The following is a 24455-nucleotide window of genomic DNA, read 5'->3' as shown; positions in this document are numbered from 1 at the left end:
AGGGGAAAGCCATGGCTGTCCACACACAAAGCCTGCAAATTACACTTTTTTTCACTTTGCATAATCAATACCTCGTGGTCCGTCAACGATTGGTCGCAGGGTGAAAAATGCCGTGATTTGGGCTTTTTGGGTCACATTTTTTCTTTTCCCGTCTGCTGTGTTTGTGTTGTATTTTCTTTTTTTTTTTTCTTTCTTGTTTTTCCAAAGCCAGTTGCCCTTCATCGATCCTATCCTTAGTCTCTCATCTTTCTATCAATTTGTCTTTTTTCTTCTTCTTATTGAAAGATTTTGGTCTACCTGCTGCAGCCATTGATTCGGTTTTGTTTGTTTATTCTATACCATCATTTTTGTCACTTATTCCGGGACCATGGCAACTCTACGTTCCGAAGATACTAGTTATTTATTGCCCCCGGCTCGAGACTTGTTACTATCGTCCGCTCATCAACCAATGGACAGAATGGAGAAGCCAGGATTAACAGAAGACAAAGACATGGATAAAATGGTCCTTGATGAACCCTATGACACTGCGGAAACCTCCTTCACCGGTCAAGGTACGTCAAGTTACACCCCACGGAGGGCGCTATCTGTTTTTTCCATAGTAACAGTGAATGTTTCAATGAACGAAATGCATTGTACTCACTTTGACTCTTTTTTCTTTTTCTTGTTATTCAGAAGCCTTGTCGAAACCCCATTTACCTTCCATCTCGAACATGCCTTCGTATTCCCCTGTACCTCATCCTCACACGGTTTCGTCGGCTCATCATACTGTAACACCGCAACAAGCAGCATCGGACGAGTACCTGCGTCATCGCATGTCAGATATGAGTGTCTCATCCTCTTCAGCCATGCACTACCGATCACTGCATAGTCCGACCGTGGTCTCGCCGAAACAGGAGCCCGCTACAGTTGCACGCACATTGTCCCCCTTGGAACCCAATTCTCAACCCTTTTATGAATCCTTTTCACGACGAGGATCCGTCGCCGATCCTAGTTTACACTCTACTCCGGATTACCGTCGACCGTCTATTACCGAGATGAGTAACCTCCCCCTACCGACCTCTACGAATCCGAGCCGACGAGGTTCGGTAGCCCTGGATTATGACCTCTCCTCCCGATCGCCATCCCCTTCATCGTATGCTAAGCACGGATCGTCCCGTTACAATCACGAGTTGGAACCGCCGACGAATTACTTCTCATCCCGCAGAGATTCGCTTCCGCAACAGGCATCACTGAGTGGAGGCAATGCCTACGACCCTTTTCACCGCCGTCATTCCATCGCTACAGCCGAGCCTTCCTATCCTCACGCCTTACCCAGCGGTCGAGGATCAAATTATGGGAAGCATCAACGTGGTAAGTTGGACGATCTGGGGAAAATCCCCAACATCCCCTTATTATCTCTCTTTGGTGAGATATCCCGTGTTAAAATAAATGATATGAATGCATTGTCTTGACAGCTTTTCGATTTCCTGCGACCATCCATGAATCACCGACGCACGGACCATACTCTGCACCTTCCAGTCCACCACTGGTGCCGGCCGTGGCGACGGGACATGAACCGCCATCCACCGTGTCCGCCAAACCTACCGAAAATGCCAGATACCCTCGTCATGCTGTGCGATACACAGCTTCCAATGGCAATGAATACCACTACCCACATTCCTCCTCACAACGACATTCGGGTCATCCTTACGCTGGCAATATGTTGCGTCGTCGATCCATTTTGGCCGAAGAGATGGATAACCCAGTGATTGCTCGTCGTGCATCCATGCCTGTCGTCACCACGCGCAGCCCCAATGGCGAAGTTCATCCTCATCATCATCTCCCGTCTACGGCCACTGCCGCCGCCGCCTCCGCACGCCATATGAGTGATCACCGCGATCCGGTGTATGCAAATGAAGTGTATGGTAGTCTTGGCAGGTTGCAAAATAGTACGGGTTTTCACCAAGTCTGTGATAGTGGTGATGGTTACGGTTTCCGAGAAGAAGAGAAAGTGGTCCGCAAATCCGATACCCCTTATTCTCGCAGCCCCGAACTCCGTGTAAGCCATAAGTTGGCCGAACGCAAGAGACGCAAGGAAATGAAGGAGTTATTTGATGAATTACGGGATTCTTTACCGGTGGAAAAAAATCTGAAGACAAGTAAATGGGAAATCCTTACCAAAGGTAACCAAAAACAACAGATGTGGATATTTTTTTGCGGATGATCATTGTTTGGTATTAAATCTTACATTTTTTTGAATGACAGCTGTGGAATACATCTCTCTCTTGAAACGACGAGATTTTGAAATGGAAAACGAGATCAATAGCCTACGTCGGGAACTGGCCATGTTGAGTCGTGACAGAACGTGAGTTCACTTGTATCTGTTATACTCCCATTAATCTCACCGTAAACCAACTTTGTCTGTCCCTTTGTATGGATCGATTAGTGGTACTAACTATGGATTACAATATTAACGAAAACGCCAAGAGCATCGAAAAAAAAAATAACCAACAACAAACGCACATATTTTTGCAGACCAAAACCACCGATTCATGCTTCTGTATTGTGATACCCCTTCTTTGTTCTCCTTCTTCTTGTCCTTTCATCGGATGTGGAAACATTCAATGAATTTTTGGTGATCCTCCCTTCATAATTTAGTCCTTACGCCGTTTTCTTCTTTTTACTATTTAACATCTTCTTTTTTATTTCTCCTACTATTCATTCTTCAGTTTACCCTTGCGGTTATTTTCATTTTGGATAATCCTGATGTTGTGCATGTTTCCATAAAATAGTACGTCGTAATAAAATTTACTCCAAAAGATGCCCTATCTCCAAGTGGTTCGTTATATGAAAATGGCAGCAATGATTACAAAGCATGATATTGCATCAATGCACGGGCAACTTGTGGTATAACGTCAGCTTATTCTCTTCGCATGTGTTCTTTTGCGAATAGGCGTGTTTTTTATTTGACATTTTGTTATTATTGTTACAAAGGACAACAGTGTATGTTTCCTGCAATCATTTTTCTCCAGTTTCCATCTGCACATACGGTTTGCTATATTTTTATACAAGGTTACGTCAGGCCACTAAAGTGGCTCTCTATTGCGCCTGGTCGGAAGTTTCTCCCCCGCTATTTTCGCTGGACACCGCATCTGACGGTTTGTCGTCCCCATTGAATACCTGTCGCGCAGCTGGGGTCTCGTCAGGGATATGCATTTTCGCGTCAGTTGGCGAGACAAAGGATAACTTTTCGTCTGTATTGGCGTGAATATCAGAGGATTCTTCGGTTATATGCACAGCCTCTTCGTGAGTAGTAGTGACGAGCGCTGGTTCGCCCGTGGTTGATGGTGTGACTGATGTGGATACCGGAGTCATTGGATGATCTTCGCTTTCAACGACTGTCGATGTTTGTATTCCTGTTGATGTTGAAACTTCCATGGCTTCGGTCATCGGTTTGTCTTCTTGCGGTGGATCCACCTGCATGGGGTCCGGCTGCTGCATAGCTTCACTCACTTTGACAGGTGTGTCCACTATGATTGTTTCCTTGACTTCGACCGGCACCTTTACTTCCACGGGTTCCTTGACTTCAACCGGTTCCTGCACTTCCATGGGTTCCTTGACTTCGACTGGTTCCTTCACTTCTGTGGGTTCCTTTATTTCCAAAGGCTCCGTCGTTTCTACAGGCTCCTTCACTTCAACGGGTTCCTTCACCTCAACGGGTTCCTTCACTTCAACGGGTTCCTGTGTGTCAACGGATTTTTTGACTTCTGCGAGTTTGCCAGCCGGTGGGGTTTCGGAGGAAGTGCCAGCATTACGGTTCATTAGTGCAGCAAGATGGGCTTTCTGCTTTGTAGCGATAAGCTTGAGTTTGGTATTGGTTGACGTTAATGCCGATATCTTTTGCTCCTTTTCTTCAAGCTGATCTTGGTATCCCTTTGAAGCCGCTGTGAGCGCTTCGAATTTCTTATTGAGTTCCTCCATCGCTGCTGTCGTTGTGTTCAGTTTAGTAGTCAGCTCCTGGGCTTCGGTTTCCCGCTTCTTGGCAAGTGCCAGCGCTTGAGCCTAAAAAGCATACCGAGTAAGTGCCTGCAAACAGCGTCACCGAGCGATGATATCCTGCAATAAAAAAGTAACTTACGCCTTGTTTGGCTTTGTTGAAATAGTCGTTCACCTTTTTCTATTTTCATACAAAACGATAACCGTGTAAATATCATCAACAAACCAATCTCCCTTTTGCCTATCCGTACCTCTAACAACTCATATTCACCCATGCGTTTTTCCAACGCTTCTTCTGCTTTGGATTTTTCTTCTTCCGCTTTCTTTTTAGCTTCATCCGCTTTCGCCTGCTCTTGTTCCACAGCCGTCAGCTTATCCTGAATTTCACTGAATTTTTTCTTGTAGACTTGCGCAAATTGTCCGTTGCGCTTGGCCTAGGAACAGAAATCGTGTGAGCAAAAAACAACAGATAGAATCCGCTTTTTTCCCCCAGCTTCTTACCTGCGTCATGGCCGCTTCCAGCTTGTTGTTCAGATCCGCAATTTCCTTTTCTTTTTCACCCACCTATAGTTTGTTTAACAACCACTACCGTCGTGAAAGCGGACAACATCAGCTACTTACATTGGCTTTGGTTGCCAAGTCCGCTGATTTCAACTTTTCTTCTTCGTACTGCTTCTCCAAGGATGCTTTGCTTTCATTTGCGGACGTTAGCTGTGATTCCAAAGCTTTGATTTGGTCTAAAGTAGAAGAGTTATTCCACCTTTGCTCCAATATCTCCACTTGTTATGAGTAATTAAGGGTTTACCTGATAACTGCACCGTCTTGATCTTCATCTGATTTTCCAGCTCATGGATACGTTTTTTCTGATCGATGACACTGGTTCTTAGTTGCTTGTTACTGTCCTTGAATACTGCGACTTCATTTCGGAGTTGGGACAGCACATCTGCATGGTTTTTCAGATAATCGTCCTTCTCCTTTTGAAGCCCATGAAGCGCTGTACGAGTGGTAGCAAGGTACTGCTGAAGAGAAGCGAGTTCCAAATCCAATGCATCATATCGCTTTTTAACGTTCAGATACCGCGCTCGCCATAATTCATTATCCTCAGAGAGAGTGTTATTGACATCGCGTAACTGTTGCACAAGGTTGGCTCCGTTTGGATTCTCTTCAGACACTGATGCAGAGACGCCCGCGTTTGCATGAAGTCCAGTGAAAGATTGACCCAGTAAGGTTTGGCAGGATTGCTGCAGTTTTTCAAAGCTGGACAACACGATGAGATGGTGTTGAAAAAAGTCGCATAACAAATGTATTTCTTACCTCTCGGACAGCTCTTTATGGCTCGTTTCCAGTGTTTCTCTTTGCTTGGTCCACATTTCTTCGGCGTCTTTCAGGTCATTGTGTGCCTTGGTCAATTCCGCCTCCTTATCGTTGAGTTTCTCTGTTAGCTTTTGAATTTCAACGCTTAATTCGGTCTTTGCTTTCTCTCCCTCGGACCGAGCTTTCGTTTCTTCTTCCCCTCGTGACTCCAGCTCTTTCACCAAAGTCTCCTGCTGTTGCACCTTTTCTCGCAATTTCGTCAGCTCATCAGCGTTTTCTTGGTCCTTTTGCGTTAATTCCTCCACTTGTTGAGTCAGTTTTGATTTTTCGGTGAGCCACTCGTTCTTGCTTTCAGCCAACGACTTTTCAGCCGTCTGAACAGCTATCAATGAGCTCTCAATTTGGGAGGTATATTCGTTCAGCAATGCGGCGTTGGTGGCGAGTTTAGCCGTGAGCTCTTCTTCATGCTCTTTTAGCTGTGCTACAAGAGCCATCTGCTCTTGCTCGGTTTGTGCGGAGGTTGCTCTCTGCTTCTCCAGTTGGTCCTTGTACTCATCCACCAATTTTTGGAGCGTGTCGATTTTGGTGCGAGCTTCAAGTAACTGTTGTTGAAGAGACCCGTCATCTGCGCCTTGTTCTTTCACTGTCGCAGAAGGTGTGTCACTGGGAGGTGCTTCCGATGATTCGGCGGTCGCTGATGGCACAGCATCAGCTTCGGATGCTGGCACGGGTGCCGACGCGGGCCCCTCCTCTTCCTTTTGAGTAGCCGATGCAGCTTCCTCCTTGGACGTCTTCAGTTGGGCTCGCAATTCAGAGTATGTGGCGTTCAAGCGACGTAATTCGTCTTGTGCTTCGTTATACTTTTGTTCCCAAGACGATACGTCTTCGTTCTTGAGTTTATTCAATTCGAGTTCTGCTTTGGATAGTTTCTCGTGGGCGTGCTTCAACTGTCGTTTCTGTTCGTTGAAGCGTAACTTCAAATGTTTCAACAGATCGGGAGGTGAGATCTTGGTGAACAAGGTGGACGTCATTTGGTTCAGGAGATGCGTCAGCTTGGTACGATCCTCAAGCACGCACTTGTAATCTTTCATCAATGCGTCGTACGCTTTGGTACGGGTATCTAAGGATGCCAACAATTCTTTCTTCTCGTTTTGAAGCGTCTGCAGTGATCCCTTCATCTCGGTGACATTTGTATTGGATTTCCACAATGACACTTCGCGTTCCGTAATCCGTTCTTCCAGCTCGCTATTCTGTGTTCGCAAAATGCTCACTTGCTCGTAATGCTTATTGTTCGTATCTTCCAGTTGACTGTATTTTCGTTTTAAGCGGTCCAGTTCCACTTGCAACTCATCATGTTGTTTTCGCATCTCAGCAAGTGCGTCTCGAGCTTCTTTTAGCTCGGCATCGTGAGTGGTCGCCACGCCCATTGGCTGATTGTCCGTGGAGGCTGCCGTGTTGTTCTCCTCAATCTGCACCGTGTCCGTTTCGGATGGCTTCTGCTCCAATTGTGCTTTGTAAAACTCGTTTTCGGTAGTAGCAGTGGACAACCTGGAATAATCTCTCAGCTTCTGGGCATACGCGATGGCGATAAGGTTCCTACTTACTGCAACTCCAACAACTTGTTCTTCTTATTCAGTTCTCGCAAAGCCAGTTCGGCTTCCTGCAAAGCTGAACCCCACCTTGATTCGACATTTTCTCTCTTTTGCTTTTCGTCCTCACATTCATTCGACTTGATCTGTATTTGCTCTGTGAGTTGGCGAACATCTTTCAAAAGTTCCTGGTTGCGCTGCTGGAGTTCGTTGATATCATTGAATACCAATTTTTCCTGATCGATAAACATGACATCGGTGGCATTCTCCATTTGACGGCGAACCTCCTCCGGCAAAACTGTATCCTTGTGTTGGTCTTTGCTGAGTAGATACTTTAACTGATGAATAATTAGATTGGACGATGCACGAAGATCGGTGTTCTGTTGATTAATTAATTGCAAATCTTGTTCTAATTGTTGGATCTAAAAGGAATTGGGCACAAGGTTATTACTTGAAATCTAAGTTTTAATAGAATACGCCTTACCTTTTCTTTTTGCGTGGTATCGGTTTTCTCAAATTCCGAGATCTGATTCCATAATTCGTTGGCTTCTTCGAGTAATCGAGCAATTTCGGTGTCCTTTTTATCGTACAGCAATCGTTTATCCGTCTGTTCTCGTAAGAGCGATTGGTATGTTTTTCGCAGTTCTTCGTATTGTGTAGCGAGTTTTTCGTTATCTTCTCGCACGTTGAAATAATCTTGATATACACCGTACCAACGCCGTCCCAAACTTTCGTATTTTTGAATGAGCTGCAAAAGACTGGTATGGGCCGTCGTCTGGTCGGGACGAGAATCCTCCGTTTCCTTTGGCTGGACCAATTTTTCGGCGTACATGTGCGACACTTTGAGCTGATCCTCCATTTGTACTAATTTCTGCTTCATTTCTTCCTGGGCTTTTTCTGAAGTTTCTTTCTCTGCGCCAAGTTTCTTTTCCAACTCGTTGATTTGCGATTTGTATTTTGTTCGTTGGGAATCGTAAACTCGTATTAATTCATCATGCGCCGATTTGGTGGTATTACGACTATGTTCAAGTTTGGTGCATCGATCTTCTGCTGTTTTTAGTTGATCGGTGGCCGTGGCCAAATCTTTTCGACATTGGGTCAACGTGGACTGGAGTTCCTCGTTTTGCCGTTGAAGTAATTCAGCTTCGCGAGTCGACGATAATTTACGATGCATGAATTGCTTCGCTTCGCTGTACTGTTAGAGAAAAGAGTAAGTCCCTGAGGGCATTTATAGTGGTATTAGGGATGGGTCACTCACGCTCTTCCAATGAAGATCGTCATACTGTTTTTCAAGCTGGGATAACTCTTCTCTGTATTTCGCTTCACGGGCAGAGGTAGTCCTCATTTGCGACTTCAAGTTCTCGTTCTCGAGCTAGATATGTTCCGATAAGTAACTGCTTATTCCCAACATCAGAATTGTGTGGTGATGAGCATCGATCGAACCTTCAAAGCCATATTTTCAGCCATCATTCGTTCTTTCTCCGTCACGGCCGCAATGAGGTCCAAACGCATTGCGTTTTCTGTGTCCTTGACTTCCTGAATATCACCTATGTTCAATGTATTAATAATTGAAGATAGTAACGCCAGCGTCGTAGAAAGCAAAATGAAAGGGAAAGCATTTTTAAGCGACAGGTCATGCCGACGATTCAAATGGTTACTACAGGTTGCGCAGTAAAAAGCCATTTTGGCTTTTCCCCCTGGAAAGAGGCTTTGCCTGTGCGCAAAAAAAAAAGAATAAAAAAGAAGAGTAGTAGGTGAGAGTGTAACCGTACCATCCATGATTGATGTCATGTTCGGGAAGGGCTGTACGGTGTGCGTCCGTGAATTTCGTAGGTCCGCATTTTCAATGAAATGCTCTCGCGCATTTTTAGCGAGTCCATGTGACTGTTGTCTAATTGCTCACATTTCATTATGCGCGTTGTCAATGATTATCATGCTTGTAAATCCTTTCTTTTCCAGTACCAACCACCCAACGGCATAACTTGAACCATTGATGGATCAATGGAGATTTTTCATACTACTTTTTATCTAGAAAGCGATAAAATTCTACGTCGCAAGGGGACGCACCAGACTCGTCGCCTAATAACATGCGAATACCGTATGCACCAAAGAACTCGTTTGCTTTTTGAGTTCCAGTATGATACAAAGGAGTCACAAAAAAACTAATGTAATTTCACTCATACCGTACGTTTATTCACTGTCGAGTTATGGAAAAAACGCTGTTGACAAATGAGCAACTGCTTATACATAAGCAACCTTAGAATTCCCTTTTACTGTGCACATCTTGCATCGTTATTTGGATATAGTTATCCATGTTTGTTGCCCCAGTAGCATTTGTCAGGTATTATGAACTATGCGTGATAACTTTTTGAGTATAAAGTTCATTTTTTAACGTTTACATTTCCTGCAGTCCCCTATAGTATTCTCAAGTGTCCGATATCATCGGTTGACGACATCCTGGCCAACACTGGCTGTTCAGGACATGTATGACAGAATAAACCTCACATCTAGCTGATATTTTCGCCAATGGCGAATAATCCAAATCAAAAATCCTCAATGCATATCGTTCTCCCATCGAATCAAGGTTCTGTCAAACATTGAATGTTTCCTGCTGCGACTGTTCTGAAGTCTTCTTCTGAGGTCGCTTTTTTTTTAACAAGAAGCCCAAGTACATTAAATCCGTCGTCAGTTTTCTCGAGTCGTACAGGCACACAGGGTACCTCTTATTGGAAAGGTAATTCACAAGACATAACTCAACATTCTGCATGGCTGGTGCTGATAGTTCCAAACAGTGTTGATTCATCGATGTCACTGGAATTCTTCCTATTGAAAACAGTAAGGGACGTTTTTATGCTCTAGAGCGAACTCATGGCTTATTGGCATGAACTCGAGTTTCGGTTGGATGAGGTCCCAAGGTTTCTTGGCATATCATTGGCTGGTGGTCCGAAATTCGCAGCCACCAACCATTTTCTTGGATTGGGAAATTCGGTGCTTGCACTGCTTTACGTTCTCTGCGCATTTCTTATCATCGATTCCTTTTCCAATTCTTACCATGAGCGAAGCCAATGTAAGTGTTTAGATCCATCGGATCGGGAATGAATGAATTTCTAATCAGCTGTATAGAATTCACTGTTTGAGGATGACGATAATTACGTTCCTTATGTTCCGATCAAGCAACGACGATTGGAGAAACTTCATAAATATGCAAAGCAGCGACGACTAACGGAACCAAGTGTAAGAGACGATAATGAGGATGACGAATCAGCAACTCAAGGTCCTCGAGCGGGGATGAGTTTGCTCGATCAGGCTGTCGAGCAACGAAAATACAACGCTATACCAGGTATGGATACCCGACTCTCAAAAAGGCGGGTGACATGACTCGATGGCTAATCCGAGTGTGGATTTGAACAGAAAAGACAGAGGAAGAGAAACGTCTAGAAGAAGAAAGAATGATTGAGGAAGCACAAGCACGTCATAAGGCGCTTGTTTCCGTACAAGAAGCCGCGGCGGGTGTCGTATACTCGGAGCCCCTCTCAACATCGTAAGTTGATGAATAATGATAGATCTAGTGAATACCCGCCGGGAAAAAAAAAGGAGACTAAAAAAAATAATCCATAGTTGGAAACCTCCACGTCATATTCGTGAAGCCTCCGAAGAACATCATGAAGCCATGCGGAGAAAGTTTCACATTATCGTGGAAGGCAAGGATCCCGTTCCACCAGTGAGCAATTTCCGGGTACGTTGAGCCACTCACAGTCAAGAAAACAGAAATAGGAGTGGCAAGTCTCATGCATCTCAATTAGGATATGAAATTTCCACAGCCCATATTGGACTATCTCAAAGAAAAGAAAATCAATAAGCCTACGCCTATCCAGATTCAGGGCTTACCCGTTGCGTAAGTCTTTTTTTTTCCAATCCATACCAGGACTAAAAACAGGAGAAAAAGGTCCCAAATGACGCCATGATATTTATGCTAACCTCGCGTTTTAGTTTATCGGGTCGTGATATGATTGGCATCGCGTTTACAGGTTCGGGCAAAACCCTGGCCTTTTCCTTGCCTTTGGTTATGTTTGCATTAGAAGCCGAAATGCGATTACCGCTCACACGTGGTGAAGGACCCATTGGCATGATTCTTTGCCCTTCAGTAAGTGATGGTTATTATATTGGTTAGCCCGGCTAAAAGTTATTCTCGTCTGTGGGCTAGTCAAAAGAGAACACAACAGAAAAAAGCTTATTTTCATATGTTTTTTTTTTCTTTTAGCGCGAATTGGCAAATCAGACGCACGAGGGTTTATGCCGCATGGCAGACAAGCTCGCCGAAAATGGTTATCCCCGCATAAACTCGCTTTTGTGTATTGGTGGTATCAATATGCATGACCAGGCTAAAGCCTTGAACAAGTAAGCTACATTAAACTAGGTGCATGTTATTAAAAATGGAAACTCATGACAAACCTTAGCGGTTTCCACATGCTGGTGGCGACACCCGGACGACTCATGGATATGCTGAAGAAGAGAAAATTTAATTTGGATATTTGTAAATATCTGTGCATGGATGAAGCCGATCGAATGATTGATATGGGTTTTGAAGATGACGTTCGAACCATCATGTCTTATTTCAAGGTAAAGAGAACAAAAAAAAAATTCTTTCGTGCCAGGGAATTCAGAGCAACTGACAAAAACGTAATTTTACCCAAAAATAGTCTCAGAGACAAACGCTATTATTTTCTGCGACTATGCCTAAAAAGATTCAAGATTTTGCATTATCCGCTCTAGTACAACCGTTGGTTGTCAACGTGGGTCGCGCTGGTGCAGCCAATTTGGATGTTATACAGGAAGTCGAGTATGTGAAACAAGAAGCCAAAATGGTGTATTTATTGGAATGCTTGCAAAAGACGCCTCCACCGGTAAGTGAGAAAAATCGAAAGGGAAGAACGCAATCGCAAACTGTGGACTCAATCGCGTTTTCCGTGTGGTTCCGGTGAGATAGGTGTTAGTGTTTGCTGAGAATAAAAACGATGTGGACGACATCCACGAGTATTTGTTACTGAAAGGCGTGGAAGCGGTGGCGATCCACGGTGGAAAATGTAAGTCTAACCGCTTGTGGCAAGCTTTAAGCGTCATGGCTGTGTAACTGACATGGTTCTTATAATTTAGCTCAGGAGGAACGTGAGTTTGCTATAAGATCTTTCAAAGAATACAAGAAAGATGTGCTGGTAGCCACGGATGTAGCATCGAAAGGTCTAGACTTTGCCGAGATTCAGCATGTGATTAATTACGATATGCCAAAAGAAATTGAAGACTATGGTAAGTAAAAACAACTTACAATGGATGCCGAGCTTAAAATTTTTTTTATTTTGTTTTTTGGTGTGGGTTTGAAAGTGTATTTTAACTTTTTATTGTTTTCATCATAGTACATCGAATTGGCCGAACGGGTCGTAGCGGAAAAACTGGTGTTGCCACCACTTTTATCAATCAGCATTGCTCGGAACAGATTCGATTGGATCTGAAGCATTTGCTCCGCGAAGCCAAACAGCGGGTGCCACCGTTCTTGGCTGCAATGGAAGATCCCACCGAAAAATATGGATTGTCTGGAGGTAAATTTCGACGTTTCCATGCATATCTAAAAAGGGAGCGACCAAAAAAAGAAAAAAAGGAAAAAAAAATGGAGGACGATCTCCCAAAAAAAAAAATTCGCACTAAACGTTATTTCTCTCTTAGGCTGTACTTTCTGTGGTGGCTTGGGTCATCGTATTAACGACTGTCCTAAACTGGAACAGCAACGTAGACAGCAGATGAGCGCTATTATGAGCAGTCGTGATGCCGGCGGTCGAGGCGATTTCTAAAACTTCTCCTTTTTATTCTATTGCCACTGTGGAAGTTCTTTAACATTCGAGAAACTTCTTGGACATTCCTGATCGATTTTTTTGTTGATATTACGTCATTTGTCTATATGAGATTGGACGTGGCTCTAGACACACAGATTTTCGCGGACTGATATTACATTATGTCATGGATAAAATAAGCTATTACCAAAACAGGACATCCACCCTATTTAATACAAAGCATGCCTAGTCTGACTTATGTTTTCTCCCATTTCATCACTTTTCATACAGCCCATACTATTTCACTGATTCCCTTCCTTGAAAAAAAAAAAAGAAAAAAAAAAGCAAAAAAGTACTCTTATTCCCCGCTTTCAAAGAAAAAAAAAAACTTCATTTGTATTTATACTTCCCTTTTTTACATAACATTTGACCGTTTCTGTCACTTTAATATTATTACCTTTACTATATTATGGATACCTACGCATCAATGAATTTTACACCCAGTATTGATGACGCTACCCAATTTGACTACAACAATGCCGGCCATCGTGATGTAAAAGGCTTTCTGAATCGATGCCAACTGCCTCAATACCTACCTGCCTTTATAGCCGAAGGGTTCGAATCATTACAATCAGTAAGTAGAATAATTTTTTGGGATTTTCCTTTTTTTCTTGCGGAAAGTTTTTCTTTTTTCTTTTTAGTTTATGATTCTGAGAAGAAAGTGTGATATGCAGTGATACTTCTTTTGTGGTCTTGATGAAATTGAACAATTTAAAATCAAATCATCAGAACCGTCTCACTCATGCGCTTCTTTTCCCCTCCACCTCTTTTTTGCAGGTGTATGAAATCACAGAAGACGATATGATTGTTATGAATGTCAAACGCGGTCATCGACGAGTATGTTTGCCCTTCACAAGATAACAATTTATATTGGTATGGTTCATTTCACTAACGGTCAGTCTTTCTTTTTTTTTATCTGGTCTTATCCTTTCTGTATCTCTTTTTTTTCACTATCATAGATTATCCAGCGAGAGGTGGCCACTGCCAAAGGCATTCCACGAAGTCAATCCCTATTTATTAATACCATTGCCCCCAGTACGTCTTTCTTCAATCTTCCACGGAAGATGTCGCATCTGTCGACCACTGATCAACCATTAGAGGAACCGCCACTCTACCTTCGGTCTCATTCCGTGTCAGCACCTCCGCCAGCGGACAATGCCAGTGGGAACGCCAGCAGCAGTAGCGGAACGACGAGCGCCGAACGAAGTGTACGAAGCAACAGTACGAGCGGTTACGCTTCCATGTCGTCCAATGTCCCCATGTCCAACTCTGGATCAGCATCAGGCAATCGCATGTCTGGTAGCGTCATGAGCGAACCACGAAGTAACAGTTTTTCTTCCAACGACGAAGATTCTACGGACGCACAGCTCAACTCGGCCCCCAAACGGAAATATCGACGTCATCCTAAACCCGACAAACATGCACCCATCAAGCCTCCCTCCGCCTACATCATGTTCTCCAACGACGCACGAGCCCAGCTGAAAGATCAAAACATGTCGTTTGCTGAAATCGCCAAATACGTAGGCGATCAATGGAAAAACTTGAGCCACAGCGAAAAGCAGGCATACGAACGTACGGCCATGCAAGCCAAAGATGAATATCAAGCCGCTTTGGAATCGTACCGTCAAACACCTGAATATGAGGTGGGTATTCCACTCTCAAACAAGAACTAAGAAAAAAAATCGCTCACATGAGTGGTTTTGCTCATTGTTTAGAAATATCGAGCGTATTTGAAGGAATTTAAACAGAAACAGGAAGCCGCGAATCGACTCATTGGCCGCGCACGGAAACGAATGAAACGAGATTCACCCAGCAGGTAAATTGTTAGAATCGTGAAACCTTTTGCCATGGCTATTGATATTCATGATGCAGTGGTAGTTTGGCGGATTGCAGTTCCAATGGGAACGGAAATGGGAACGGCAATGGTAGCTCTGCCAGTGGTTCGGCGGACGGCTATGGCGAAATGGGTGACCAAGGTTGTAACAGTGAAGGAGCGACTGCTGACGTGAGCTCCAATGCAAATAGTAGCAACGGCAGCAACGGTAACGACAGTAACAGCGGCAGCGGTAACGACAGTAATGGCGGCAGCGACGGTGTTAACGACGGCAGTAACGACGGCAACAGTAACAACTACAGTAATGGCAGCAGCGGTAGTAACGGCGAAGACAACGATAAAGAATCGCGTATGCAAGCGCCCATTCCCACCCATCTGACCACGACCGAAACCCCGTCTGCGTTCAGGCCACGACAGATGATGGACGGCAACAACTCGTCTGAAGAATCGATGCGACCCACGAGCGAGGCATCGTATGTGCCTGGAGAAAAGTCGGCGTTCCAACTTTTGCAACGCACGAACCCAGATTTTCCTACGCGAAGAACCGAAGGAGAGTATGAGGTTCGAGGCGTACCTACGCCACTGCATCCATCTCATCTTCTTGGCTCAACAGAGTTTCCCTCCTTGCAGAACTCGTATAGTAAATGCGACGGTACACCGGACGGCGTGGCCGATCACAACGATGCTCAACGTGAACGCACCCCTCTTCCTCAACGACGGTATCCGACTCGATCTCAAGGTTCTTTCCCTAAACTTCCTTATCCGAACACCCTATCCGAGTCAGCTAGATTACCTTCCAATCCTTCCAGCAATCACCCATCATCCAGCTAATACAGTACATCGTCCAAATAAGATCCCCGTAAGTGTAAATAGGCAAAAACTTTTTTTTATACATATGTCACTCTATTCCAAAAATTGTCTGCGTGGTCAACAATTATGCGTCTTTTTTTCACTTGGTTTTTTTTTATTTGATTTTTTGGTCCATTGGTGCTATCATTTTCAAAATAAAATATTTTCGTTTGCACATTTTTATCTATCGATGACATTCATCTATTACGATCTCACTTGAGGTAAGCATATCGGCCTGAATGATTTTAGACCTTATTTTTTGCAGGAGCCTAATCGTTGCTAGACTGGTAAACGTGTGTTTTTTGGGTGGCAAGAGCTCACTTTTAGATACTGTCATTCATTCCATATGAGACTACGACGTTTAGCATATTTACAAGGTATTTATTTAGTAGATTGCGTTTCTGGCCATAGTGAAATTACGTACGCATATTTTTACGCTAAAAAATTTAACTACATGAAATGCACTAAAATAATGATCTCACCGCACATTGCTAAAACCATGCGGCATGAATAAAGCAAAAAAGGCCGGAGAGAGAAAAAAAGAAGTTGGCACGCGGTTGTGATGTAATACCGCACCGTGCACTTTTACAAAAGTAAAAATTCGCAATGGAAAAAAAAATGCAGCCAAGTGAGAAAAGAAAATGATCCTATCACTGTTTTTCGCAGCAGCAAAGCAAAGCCATACGATGTTAATCGGCCAAACTTCATTATTCACAAGAGATAAACCTGAGAGGCCGATGAAGGCTTTCGGTGGAGCATTCACCAAATCGTAATACTGCACACTTAGCCGACACCTCGGCTCTCATATTCGCAGGCCCAGTATGTCTCCTTATTGCCATTTCTTGCACCATCAACGGGTCTCTTCCATCTTTCTCACTTTTTAGTTTCTTTGTAGCTCTTTTATGTTCCAGTTCCTTATTGCTTGCCTCGCTTGATGCCCAGCTCTCGCGCCAACGCCGCTCCAGAAAGCGCCGACCGTTTAAATATAGATATCTCATCCGTCATCATTGAATAAGCCTCAGTATCAGCATATTCTCCATGCCATCTTGCTATATCCTGTCATGTTCCTGGCCTTGATTTCCACCTAACATTGCGCTCTTGCCTTTCGCAGTATGTACATAAAAAGCATGTATTTGGTTCTTGCCTTCAAAGAAATCATTTTTTACCAAAACGAATTTACTTTCTGACTGCTTGTATGACGCGAAAGCATGGATCCGAAAAAAAAAGGTCGGAAATCATCACCATATCCGGTTAGCTTATGTTCCCATGCACAACAACTGTTTCTTAACCTTAACTTTGTACGAAGACAGGTGAGGTGTATGCATGGTAATAAAAAAAATTGAAGCATCACCACATTCACTGTAGTGCATTGACATTGTCTTTGCCATGCGACGCCGGATAATACGAAAGGAAATACGGTCACCCCCCGTTTACACCTCACGGACTGACAAGCTTCATAAAATTATTTGTCGTTTCCTGGGGCGGAAATAAGTCCCTTACGCTAGCGTGTTTGTAGAAAGTTCTGTGACGCTGTGGAAACATAGCTATTATCTTTTGCTTATGTTGAATTATATCTTTCTTCAGAATCATTGCAAAAACCCGAATTAAAGACTTGCCACTGACCTGATCACCCTTTTGTTCAAAAAATAAAAATAGCGCGGAGTTAGAAAAACGACAAATTGTTTTTTTATTTATTTCGTGGGTATGCAATTTTTTAAGTGAGGAATGCGAAGGAATAAGTTGCATGCGCGCAGTGCGTAGATCGGGTTGCCAAAGTAAATGGCAAGTAGTTTGTTCCATAGAATAAACCAAGCACGTACCAATGCTGTTTATATTGTTTACAATACACAAGGAATACATCATGGTAATACGGTTGCTCTTTCCAAGCTTTTCAACGTAACACATTCTGAGATGTAACGGAAATAAGGGGTTACTTGCTCATCAAGTATGATATGAGGTTGTCTGCCCTGATGGTAGGTTTTTTTTTTCTGTTATCGGCTTGGCAGTATTGTGTCCTTCCTCTTTCTCTGCTGCACTATGCTTTTCTAGCCCGTTATTCCTCCCTTGTCGTTTATCTACTTTCTTTTTCCTTCTCTTCCCTTTTCTCTCAAAAGCTCGCGGTTCATTTTACCGCCTCCATCAATCCACTTGTCCTCTGTTTGATTGATGATCCATTGAAAGGGTCTTTTCTGTTATGAGTTCAAAAACCACCTTGCCACCCTCAATAGAAGCAAATGAAAACGATCCACCACGCAATGTGTCGCGGTTTCGGCGACTATTTAGACGAAGAAAAACCTTGAAAGAAGAAACATCCGGCTTAAAGTGTCCTGCTATGATGGAGGACATGCACAACTTGGCGCCTTCACAGAAACAAATCGATATCATTCGCTACAGCTGGGAACGCGTGTCTGAAATCCGATGTGCTGGCGATGACCGCAATGTTTCGTCTGCTCACGCATTTGGTTTGGTATTTTACGACGCTCTATTTGAACTGGACCCGGATGCAAAGAAGCTGTTTCCCAACGTCTATAAACAAGCACGCGCATTGACAGGTATGATCTCCTATATTGCGAGGGCACCGTCCGTCACGGCCCCCAATCTGATGGAAGGTGCGACGATGTGTTGCCCAGGAGACAAAAGTAAAGTATACACGATACGAGAAATCAATGCCATGAAACGGGCCCGGGATCAAGCTTTAGCCAATCAGACGGTCGACATGCCAACGACGGTGATGGAGGAGTATGACGAGGCGGACCCAGAGTGGCTTGCCCACCAAATGCGAGAATTGGGCGCCCGACATTACTTTTACGGAGTTCATGCACATCATCTGGATTTGGTGGGCAAATCGTTTGTGGAAGCCCTGAAAAGAAGACTAGGAGATGAGTATACGGATGAGATTGGTGATGCTTGGCTCAAGGTAAACGGGATTTTGGGTGATAGAAACCAAAGACAGGAGATATAGTGCGCTGAGGAACCCACCCAGAGCTAACGTTGGATGATTTAGGGTCACGCCTATACCACGTATCATATGCGCATTGGTCTGGAAACCCAGCGAATGTGGGAAATGGAGCGCCGGACCGCCACAACACAAGCAGCATCGAAACCGGATGCATGCTTGATTCAATAATCCCTTTTACCCCCAAACCAGCCAACCAGGACCTGAGAAACCATTCCACCGAAAATCAATTTTGATTGGAGGAATTTTGTATTTGTCAGCATTAGCAACCCATTTTTTTTATGTCCCATTTTTGGGAAGAAATCACGGCATCGAATTTTTCCACCATTTTTTTTTTTTTTTGAGCGAGAATTTCTTCACATTTACGACTCTCCGTCTTGCTTGGTTGAATGCAGCCAGTCGACTTTTTGATATGACCCAACCTGTGCATAATAAACTTCAAACTATACGGTGCAAACCGTCACCGCATCGGCCCACTGGGTTCCGTCCTATTGCCCCATTGGCTAGTCTTCCGTCCCCCGCTTCCGGCAAGGATGAGACGGAGAAGAGAAAATGGGAAGGCATTGATGGACCCTCGGAATATGGCCAGGCATCGAAACTACTATGTACGTCTGTTCATCCACTGTTTTGATGGTTATATTTATCATTCTCAACATCTTTGAATACTAATAGTTAGAAAAGGTTCTTCACCCTCTTCCGATGGTGGTAAGTTATGCCTTTTATCTTTTATTTGTTTGATCTGTGCCATTAAAAATGTGGCTTAAGATCCTAGTCTGTCCGACTTGACGGCCGACCAGAAGCAGCGAAGAAAAGAACAAAATAGGGCAGCCCAACGCGCGTTTCGGGAACGAAAGGAACGTTACGTCAAGGAATTGGAAGATCAGATTCGAGCCATGAAAGCGTCGCATGAAGAAACAGTAGCAAGATTGCAACAAGAGAACATTGAATTACGAGCGCTTCTTAAGCGAGCCACATCGGGCGAAATGGACAGTGTCAATGACGCTAGTTTGGCAATGGATTTGTCCCTGACGAAATTGCAGGATACCGACGTTGACATGCCGACTCTGAAAGCGGAATCCAACCGGTCCAGCCGGTCCAATCCGCCTCCGGTGGCCTTGCCGACAGGTTTTTCTCAGCCGACCATGGTGGAACCGCCCGTACGGCAAACGTCTTCGGCGGTTGCTTGTATAAGAGATAAAGATGGTGTTTCCTTTTGTGAACGACTGAAAGAGGAAGTATGCTCCTCTGCGTACAATCAGCTGTTATCGGAGCCCCTCTTTGATGCTTCCGGTACATTGAACAATGAATCGACCAGCCACCCCATTCCTATTCTCACCGAACTGCTGCCGGATGACGAAAAAGCGAGAGAAACACATCGAATGAATATGATGGATCAGTTTGACAAGTTTGCAGCATCGCTAAGCGGACGTTTGGATCAACACCCACAGGTGGATAATTTTAACAGTGGCGGCGCGTTGCTTACCTGTCGCACTGTATGGGAACGAATCAATGCCCATCCAAAATTTGATCGGTTCGACGTGGAAGAACTGTGCCTGGAACTGAAGAAGAAGGCCAAATGTTCCAGCACAGGACCCATTTTCCTGGAGGAAGAGGTGAAAGAAGTGCTTGCTTTGATGGACCGGAAATCATGATCCGGATTGCCTCTTTTCAGGGTTTACCTTATTTTGTATTATTTCCGCTGGATGACTGGCTGTTTTGGTGGTTACTGGTTGCTGGTTGTTGTTTTTGTTTCTTTCATGCATATTGTCTTTTTTTACACTTTCGTCATACATCATCATCATCATCTCTTCATTTCGTTACCATTCTATCCTCTCTTTTTCCTCCACGCCGTCTCCCCCGCGCCCCAATTTTATTGATATTTTCACTTGTCCTATTTATGATTGAAAACCTGTATTGTACTGCTATATCATTTATCCCTTATTTCTTTTTCGCTTGCATCTGCTTTTATATCATGTCTCTTATTCTTTCCTAAATAAGAAGTAGCTGCTTCTTAATACAAAAGAGTAGAAGACGTTTTTAATCATCCTCAGCCACGTGTCTTGTTTCATACATGCTACTTGGCGAGCCGTGATGCCATGACACTAACAAATTGGGAGGTCGAATTTTTCCTACCAGTACTTAAGCTTCCGAAAAAAAATAGCCGTTATCTGAGAGAGCAGAAAAAAAAACCTTGGTTCCAATTTCCCCGTCTTCCCTTTTCGCCCAATTTTTTTTTATCGAATGAGTTTCTCATCTACAGGCGCTTTTTATACCCCAACAGGAACAACCATGGTACCTCCTTTCTATAATACCACATTCTCTGACATCCCACAATTGGCACCGACTTTAGCGCGCCCTTATCGAAAAAGAGGATCATGTGTGATGCCTTCCGTATCCGAGGATACAGAATTGGAATCCGGTAATATGGTTCAGTCTAACCACACGATCGTGTCTGACCCTGGTCGTCCACCACGACGTCCTCACCGTCGACAGAAACGACGCTCGTTGGCGACGCCCAATGACGATAACATCCCGCTGGCCATGCTGGCTTACCGAAAAGGGTATACACCGTTCATGAAAGAGCCCGCTGCTCCATCTGCATCTGTGGCGTCGGTCCAGGTTAGGAAAAAGGGCATTGCAGATCGTCTTTCCACTTCAGGCTCCAGTTCCAGTTCCTGCAGGAACACAGCCACATCCACTCTCTGCTCTCCGACAGAGAAAACCGGCGCCACGATTCAAAAAAGCAAGCCAACCACTGGTGGGATGGCAGTACCGGAATTGGAAGCCGAACAAGTAAAACTCGAAGAGCCTCCCCTTTTCCATCGACTGAAACGATGGTTTGCTCTCCACCGACAGCAGGACTAAGAGACCTCAGCAGAAATCCCTTAATCACGTCAAATCTGTCATTCCCCAGTTATGAATTTGTCACACCCGATGTGCAGCATTGGTTGTTTATCTTTTCGATTTTTTGGCAATTTTCCTTATGTATAAAAAATTACACTATAAAGTGGACCTTAATGAACCCAGAGAATAGTCTATGTTTGACAATAATGAACATCATGATTAAACGTAACCCGAGGGCAATTCCGTAGCTCACACGGTCTTCATTGTCAAACTGAACTATCATTTATAGCTAGTGGTTTTTTTTTTATCTCGCTTGCTTTCTTACTACCTTGTTTTGATTATTTTTTTTTTCTAAACAACAGTGCCAAGACAAAGGTATCGGCACATGGTTCAAATAGAGTTTTCCAACAAATCCCGTCATTCTTCATTCATTACGCCGAACATCCTCAGGGATTTTGCTTACAATAAACCTGAAAAAACTGCCCTTATCTCTACCGGTGATTATTTTACAGTAATTTTCGCAAATTCAATGTGGCATTCACAGCCTGAGATACCCTCAAAAATGTGAATAATTGTGATTTAATTATGTTTGACAGTCGAACGCCAAGTTGCATGCTGAGCGATTTTTTATGCTCACATGAAAACATCGTTACCACAACCCCTGATCATACAAACGCGCGAAAATCCCGCGTTGACAGAGTTTATGATTCTGTCTATACAACGTCTGACTATTCCATTATATAGTAATTATCTTACATACACGCATATGACACTGTATGATATAATGACAATTTTTGCAATACTGATATTTCAACTCTGTTACGAATTGCCACTTTGCTTACAAGCGCGCATTCTTGTGTAATATTCATCGTACTTGCAACTTTGAGGCGTCTGGTGAAACCAAACCAGGCAAATTACAATAGAGTGCTGAAAAGCCCAGCAAGTTTTTGAACGAATAACAGCCATGAATAGATTGCTCGAGTTTCCGATGGTTCAATTTATATTGTCGCGCTACGGTGACAAGTGAATGTATGCTGACACAAATCGATACCGAATAGCGTGCAAACCAATATGGCATTGTTTTAAAATGGCTATTTTCAATAACGATAGCGATATATTTCTCAGCATGATCTGATTTGCAGATTTATTCATTTAGGCTAAGTTCCTTGGATATGAAACTTGTTATTTTAAGCTTGTGCTTTTTTCAGAGTGGTATCTTGCAGCCAAATTCTATTAATCCTTCCAAATGAGGCCGATTTAGATGCCGCGGCAAACAATGATTTATGACACCCATTGTAGCTTTTGCCAAAAGCATTGAACTGATAGGCGAGTCAGATGAGACGAATCCATCTTAACTAGCGACATTACCCTGCAATTACTGTGCAACTTTGCGGAACTAAAAAACCCACTAACGATTAGCTGAGATTTTTCTGTCGATCTTTTTTTTTTTTTTTTTTCTTGCCTGAATATTAAAGTGCTCTATTACTTTCTTTCTTTCTTATTGACATATACATAACTTCTACTTCCATTTTACCTACAAAATAATCTAGTTATTTATCCTACCTACTCGATGCGATCTCTTTCTCTTTTAGCCGCCGCCCTTTTACAAGGTCTTTGGATAGCTCATGCCCAACAGGACCAATCGCAGCAATCCGCAAATTCATCCGCCAAACCAGAAGTCTTAATACACAGCGATAGTGATTTCTGTCTTTTCTTGCCTCCTCAACCGGGACTTGACGTGGCTACCAACGAAGACAACGGTATTCCCTTCTGTACCAATCCAGACAATGTGCCTGGTTCCAAACCTTTCCCAGAAGGTACATCTTTTTGAAAATGATTGATGATATCGAAAACTTACCACGAAAAAAACATCGTAAAATTAGGATTCATCACGACCGCTCACTATCAAAAGAACGATACTTATGAGCAAATTACCGGTTACATTGATGCATCTAAATATCAATTGCAGCCAACCGATGGTGGCGGTCAATACGATTCGCACGGTGATGGCAAACCCAAAGGTGCTTCTTGCCAAAATTACGATTATTTTGTCAGTTTGATTGAACCAAGCGACAATCGATTCTGCATTCGTTGCTGCAAGAATGAGGTACGCTTCTCTTTATTATTGCCTTGCCTGCCATGTCAGTAAAACCATTATGTCCTAACCGAATTGCTACAGAACGATTGTCCCACTGGACGATCCGGTTACGGATGTCTTCGTGTTGTACCCGGTGACTATTCGGGAGCTCCCAACGGTGGTGATCAGCAACAGTCGGGTGATGGTCAACAACAGCAACCTGGCGACGGCCAACAACAACCTACTGACGGCCAACAACAACCTGACGACGGCCAACAGCAGCCTACAGATGGCCAACAACAACCTACTGACGGCCAACAGCAGCCTACGGATGGTCAACAGCAGCCTACGGATGGTCAACAGCAGCCTACGGATGGTCAACAGCAGCCTACGGATGGTCAACAGCAGCCAACTACTGGCCAGGAACAGCCGGGAGCTGGAGGTGACCAACAACAGCAGGCTAGTGATCCATCCGGACAATCGTCCCCTGGAGACCAATCGCAAGTGCAACCTCAAGTTCAGTCTCAGGTTCAATCTACTTCTCCCGCCGAAATCCAGTCTTCGCATCCCAATACTGCGTTTGCTAGCGTGTTGGACGGTATGGATCAGCCTGGTTTTGACAACAACAGCAGCAGCAACAACCAGTCCTCGGCTTCTTCCAGCAAGCAGAACATCATGGACAGTTTCCCAGCCGAAATCCAATCCTTGGAAACTCAGTTATCGTCTCCGCAAGCTAATCTGGAACAGGTCAAGTCGCAATGGACCTCGTTTACTGATGGTCTTGCCAAGCAATTCCCTTCCGCTGCTTCGGCTCTTGACAAGTTGAAGCATTATCCCGATGATTATTCTACTGCTGATGAGTGGAACCAGTTCCTCTCCAGTTTGAAAACGAAAGTGACCAACACTACTGACCAATCCTCATCTGGAGCCTCTTCTGCCTCATCGTTGCCTTCAGCGTCTTTGCCTCCCACGGCTTCGGACGCTAATCAATATCAGGCAACATGGTGATCACGGCCACACCGCTTTTTCTCTCTCTCTCTCTCTCTCTCTCTCTTTGCTCTAAAAATAAAAACGGAATTATCATAATCAGCTGTTTTGAATCTCATTAGACCCAAAAAAAAAAAAAAAATTGCAG

The 24455-nt window shown here is 43.9% G+C and overlaps 9 protein-coding genes across 9 annotated transcripts; 8 read left to right on the top strand and 1 right to left on the bottom strand.

Moving 5' to 3' along the window:
* Positions 1-165: 165 nt before the first annotated feature.
* Positions 166-2799, top strand: BYT42DRAFT_569480 (uncharacterized protein). Its single transcript, XM_051568294.1, has 6 exons — positions 166-551; positions 673-1350; positions 1455-1899; positions 1957-2162; positions 2245-2344; positions 2426-2799. Exons 1-6 carry the CDS (start codon positions 368-370, stop codon positions 2451-2453), a joined length of 1641 nt encoding a protein of 546 aa, XP_051423989.1. The 5' UTR covers positions 166-367; the 3' UTR covers positions 2454-2799.
* A 7131-nt stretch (positions 2800-9930) lies between these two features.
* On the top strand, positions 9931-12721 carry BYT42DRAFT_613926 (P-loop containing nucleoside triphosphate hydrolase protein; the record flags this gene model as incomplete). Its single annotated transcript, XM_051571789.1, has 13 exons — positions 9931-9945; positions 10002-10218; positions 10290-10419; positions 10497-10614; positions 10682-10773; positions 10869-11022; positions 11140-11276; positions 11336-11498; positions 11579-11782; positions 11866-11962; positions 12033-12182; positions 12290-12472; positions 12597-12721. The coding sequence occupies 13 exons, from the start codon at positions 9931-9933 to the stop codon at positions 12719-12721; spliced, it is 1785 nt and encodes a 594-aa protein (XP_051423988.1).
* A 592-nt stretch (positions 12722-13313) lies between these two features.
* Positions 13314-15585, top strand: BYT42DRAFT_569468 (uncharacterized protein). The gene is made up of 4 exons (XM_051568293.1): positions 13314-13597; positions 13720-14403; positions 14476-14576; positions 14633-15585. The coding sequence occupies exons 1-4, from the start codon at positions 13457-13459 to the stop codon at positions 15423-15425; spliced, it is 1719 nt and encodes a 572-aa protein (XP_051423987.1). The 5' UTR covers positions 13314-13456; the 3' UTR covers positions 15426-15585.
* Positions 15586-16660: 1075 nt separating this feature from the next.
* BYT42DRAFT_334296 (uncharacterized protein) lies at positions 16661-17492 on the bottom strand. The gene has a single exon (XM_051563092.1). The coding sequence runs from the start codon at positions 17346-17348 to the stop codon at positions 16881-16883; it is 468 nt and encodes a 155-aa protein (XP_051423986.1). The 5' UTR covers positions 17349-17492; the 3' UTR covers positions 16661-16880.
* A 295-nt stretch (positions 17493-17787) lies between these two features.
* Positions 17788-18570, top strand: BYT42DRAFT_496372 (globin-like protein; the record flags this gene model as incomplete). Its single annotated transcript, XM_051564415.1, has 3 exons — positions 17788-18087; positions 18184-18360; positions 18448-18570. The coding sequence occupies 3 exons, from the start codon at positions 17788-17790 to the stop codon at positions 18568-18570; spliced, it is 600 nt and encodes a 199-aa protein (XP_051423985.1).
* Positions 18571-18751: 181 nt separating this feature from the next.
* Positions 18752-20273, top strand: BYT42DRAFT_334453 (transcription factor PAP1-domain-containing protein). The gene is made up of 3 exons (XM_051563093.1): positions 18752-19004; positions 19072-19108; positions 19165-20273. The coding sequence occupies exons 1-3, from the start codon at positions 18933-18935 to the stop codon at positions 20049-20051; spliced, it is 996 nt and encodes a 331-aa protein (XP_051423984.1). The 5' UTR covers positions 18752-18932; the 3' UTR covers positions 20052-20273.
* Positions 20274-20581: 308 nt separating this feature from the next.
* BYT42DRAFT_569462 (uncharacterized protein) lies at positions 20582-21583 on the top strand. The gene has a single exon (XM_051568292.1). The coding sequence runs from the start codon at positions 20641-20643 to the stop codon at positions 21262-21264; it is 624 nt and encodes a 207-aa protein (XP_051423983.1). The 5' UTR covers positions 20582-20640; the 3' UTR covers positions 21265-21583.
* Positions 21584-22813: 1230 nt separating this feature from the next.
* Positions 22814-23485, top strand: BYT42DRAFT_496572 (uncharacterized protein; the record flags this gene model as incomplete). Its single annotated transcript, XM_051564432.1, has 3 exons — positions 22814-23060; positions 23127-23350; positions 23423-23485. Coding segments are annotated over 3 exons (534 nt in total), but the record flags the coding sequence as incomplete, so codon positions are not given.
* Positions 23354-24426, top strand: BYT42DRAFT_334197 (uncharacterized protein). The gene has a single exon (XM_051563091.1). The coding sequence runs from the start codon at positions 23523-23525 to the stop codon at positions 24144-24146; it is 624 nt and encodes a 207-aa protein (XP_051423981.1). The 5' UTR covers positions 23354-23522; the 3' UTR covers positions 24147-24426.
* The last annotated feature ends 29 nt before the right edge of the window (positions 24427-24455 follow it).

This window comes from Radiomyces spectabilis (assembly GCF_025331425.1).
Source record: "Radiomyces spectabilis strain NRRL 2753 chromosome Unknown BYT42scaffold_6, whole genome shotgun sequence".
Classification (NCBI taxonomy): domain Eukaryota; kingdom Fungi; phylum Mucoromycota; class Mucoromycetes; order Mucorales; family Radiomycetaceae; genus Radiomyces; species Radiomyces spectabilis.
This window is presented reverse-complemented; position numbering and strand designations above follow the sequence as displayed.

Coding starts and splice junctions, on each gene's coding strand:
- BYT42DRAFT_569480 (XM_051568294.1), top strand. CDS start 368: ATGGCAACTCTACGTTCCGAAGATACTAGTTATTTATTGCCCCCGGCT. Junction 2,163..2,244: donor ATGGGAAATCCTTACCAAAG/GTAACCAAAAAC, acceptor TTTGAATGACAG/CTGTGGAATACATCTCTCTC. Junction 2,345..2,425: donor ATGTTGAGTCGTGACAGAAC/GTGAGTTCACTT, acceptor TGGATCGATTAG/TGGTACTAACTATGGATTAC.
- BYT42DRAFT_569468 (XM_051568293.1), top strand. CDS start 13,457: ATGAAATTGAACAATTTAAAATCAAATCATCAGAACCGTCTCACTCAT. Junction 13,598..13,719: donor TCAAACGCGGTCATCGACGA/GTATGTTTGCCC, acceptor TCACTATCATAG/ATTATCCAGCGAGAGGTGGC. Junction 14,404..14,475: donor GTCAAACACCTGAATATGAG/GTGGGTATTCCA, acceptor CTCATTGTTTAG/AAATATCGAGCGTATTTGAA.
- BYT42DRAFT_334296 (XM_051563092.1), bottom strand. CDS start 17,348: ATGTGTTACGTTGAAAAGCTTGGAAAGAGCAACCGTATTACCATGATG.
- BYT42DRAFT_334453 (XM_051563093.1), top strand. CDS start 18,933: ATGAGACGGAGAAGAGAAAATGGGAAGGCATTGATGGACCCTCGGAAT. Junction 19,005..19,071: donor CCAGGCATCGAAACTACTAT/GTACGTCTGTTC, acceptor GAATACTAATAG/TTAGAAAAGGTTCTTCACCC. Junction 19,109..19,164: donor CCCTCTTCCGATGGTGGTAA/GTTATGCCTTTT, acceptor ATGTGGCTTAAG/ATCCTAGTCTGTCCGACTTG.
- BYT42DRAFT_569462 (XM_051568292.1), top strand. CDS start 20,641: ATGAGTTTCTCATCTACAGGCGCTTTTTATACCCCAACAGGAACAACC.
- BYT42DRAFT_334197 (XM_051563091.1), top strand. CDS start 23,523: ATGGTCAACAACAGCAACCTGGCGACGGCCAACAACAACCTACTGACG.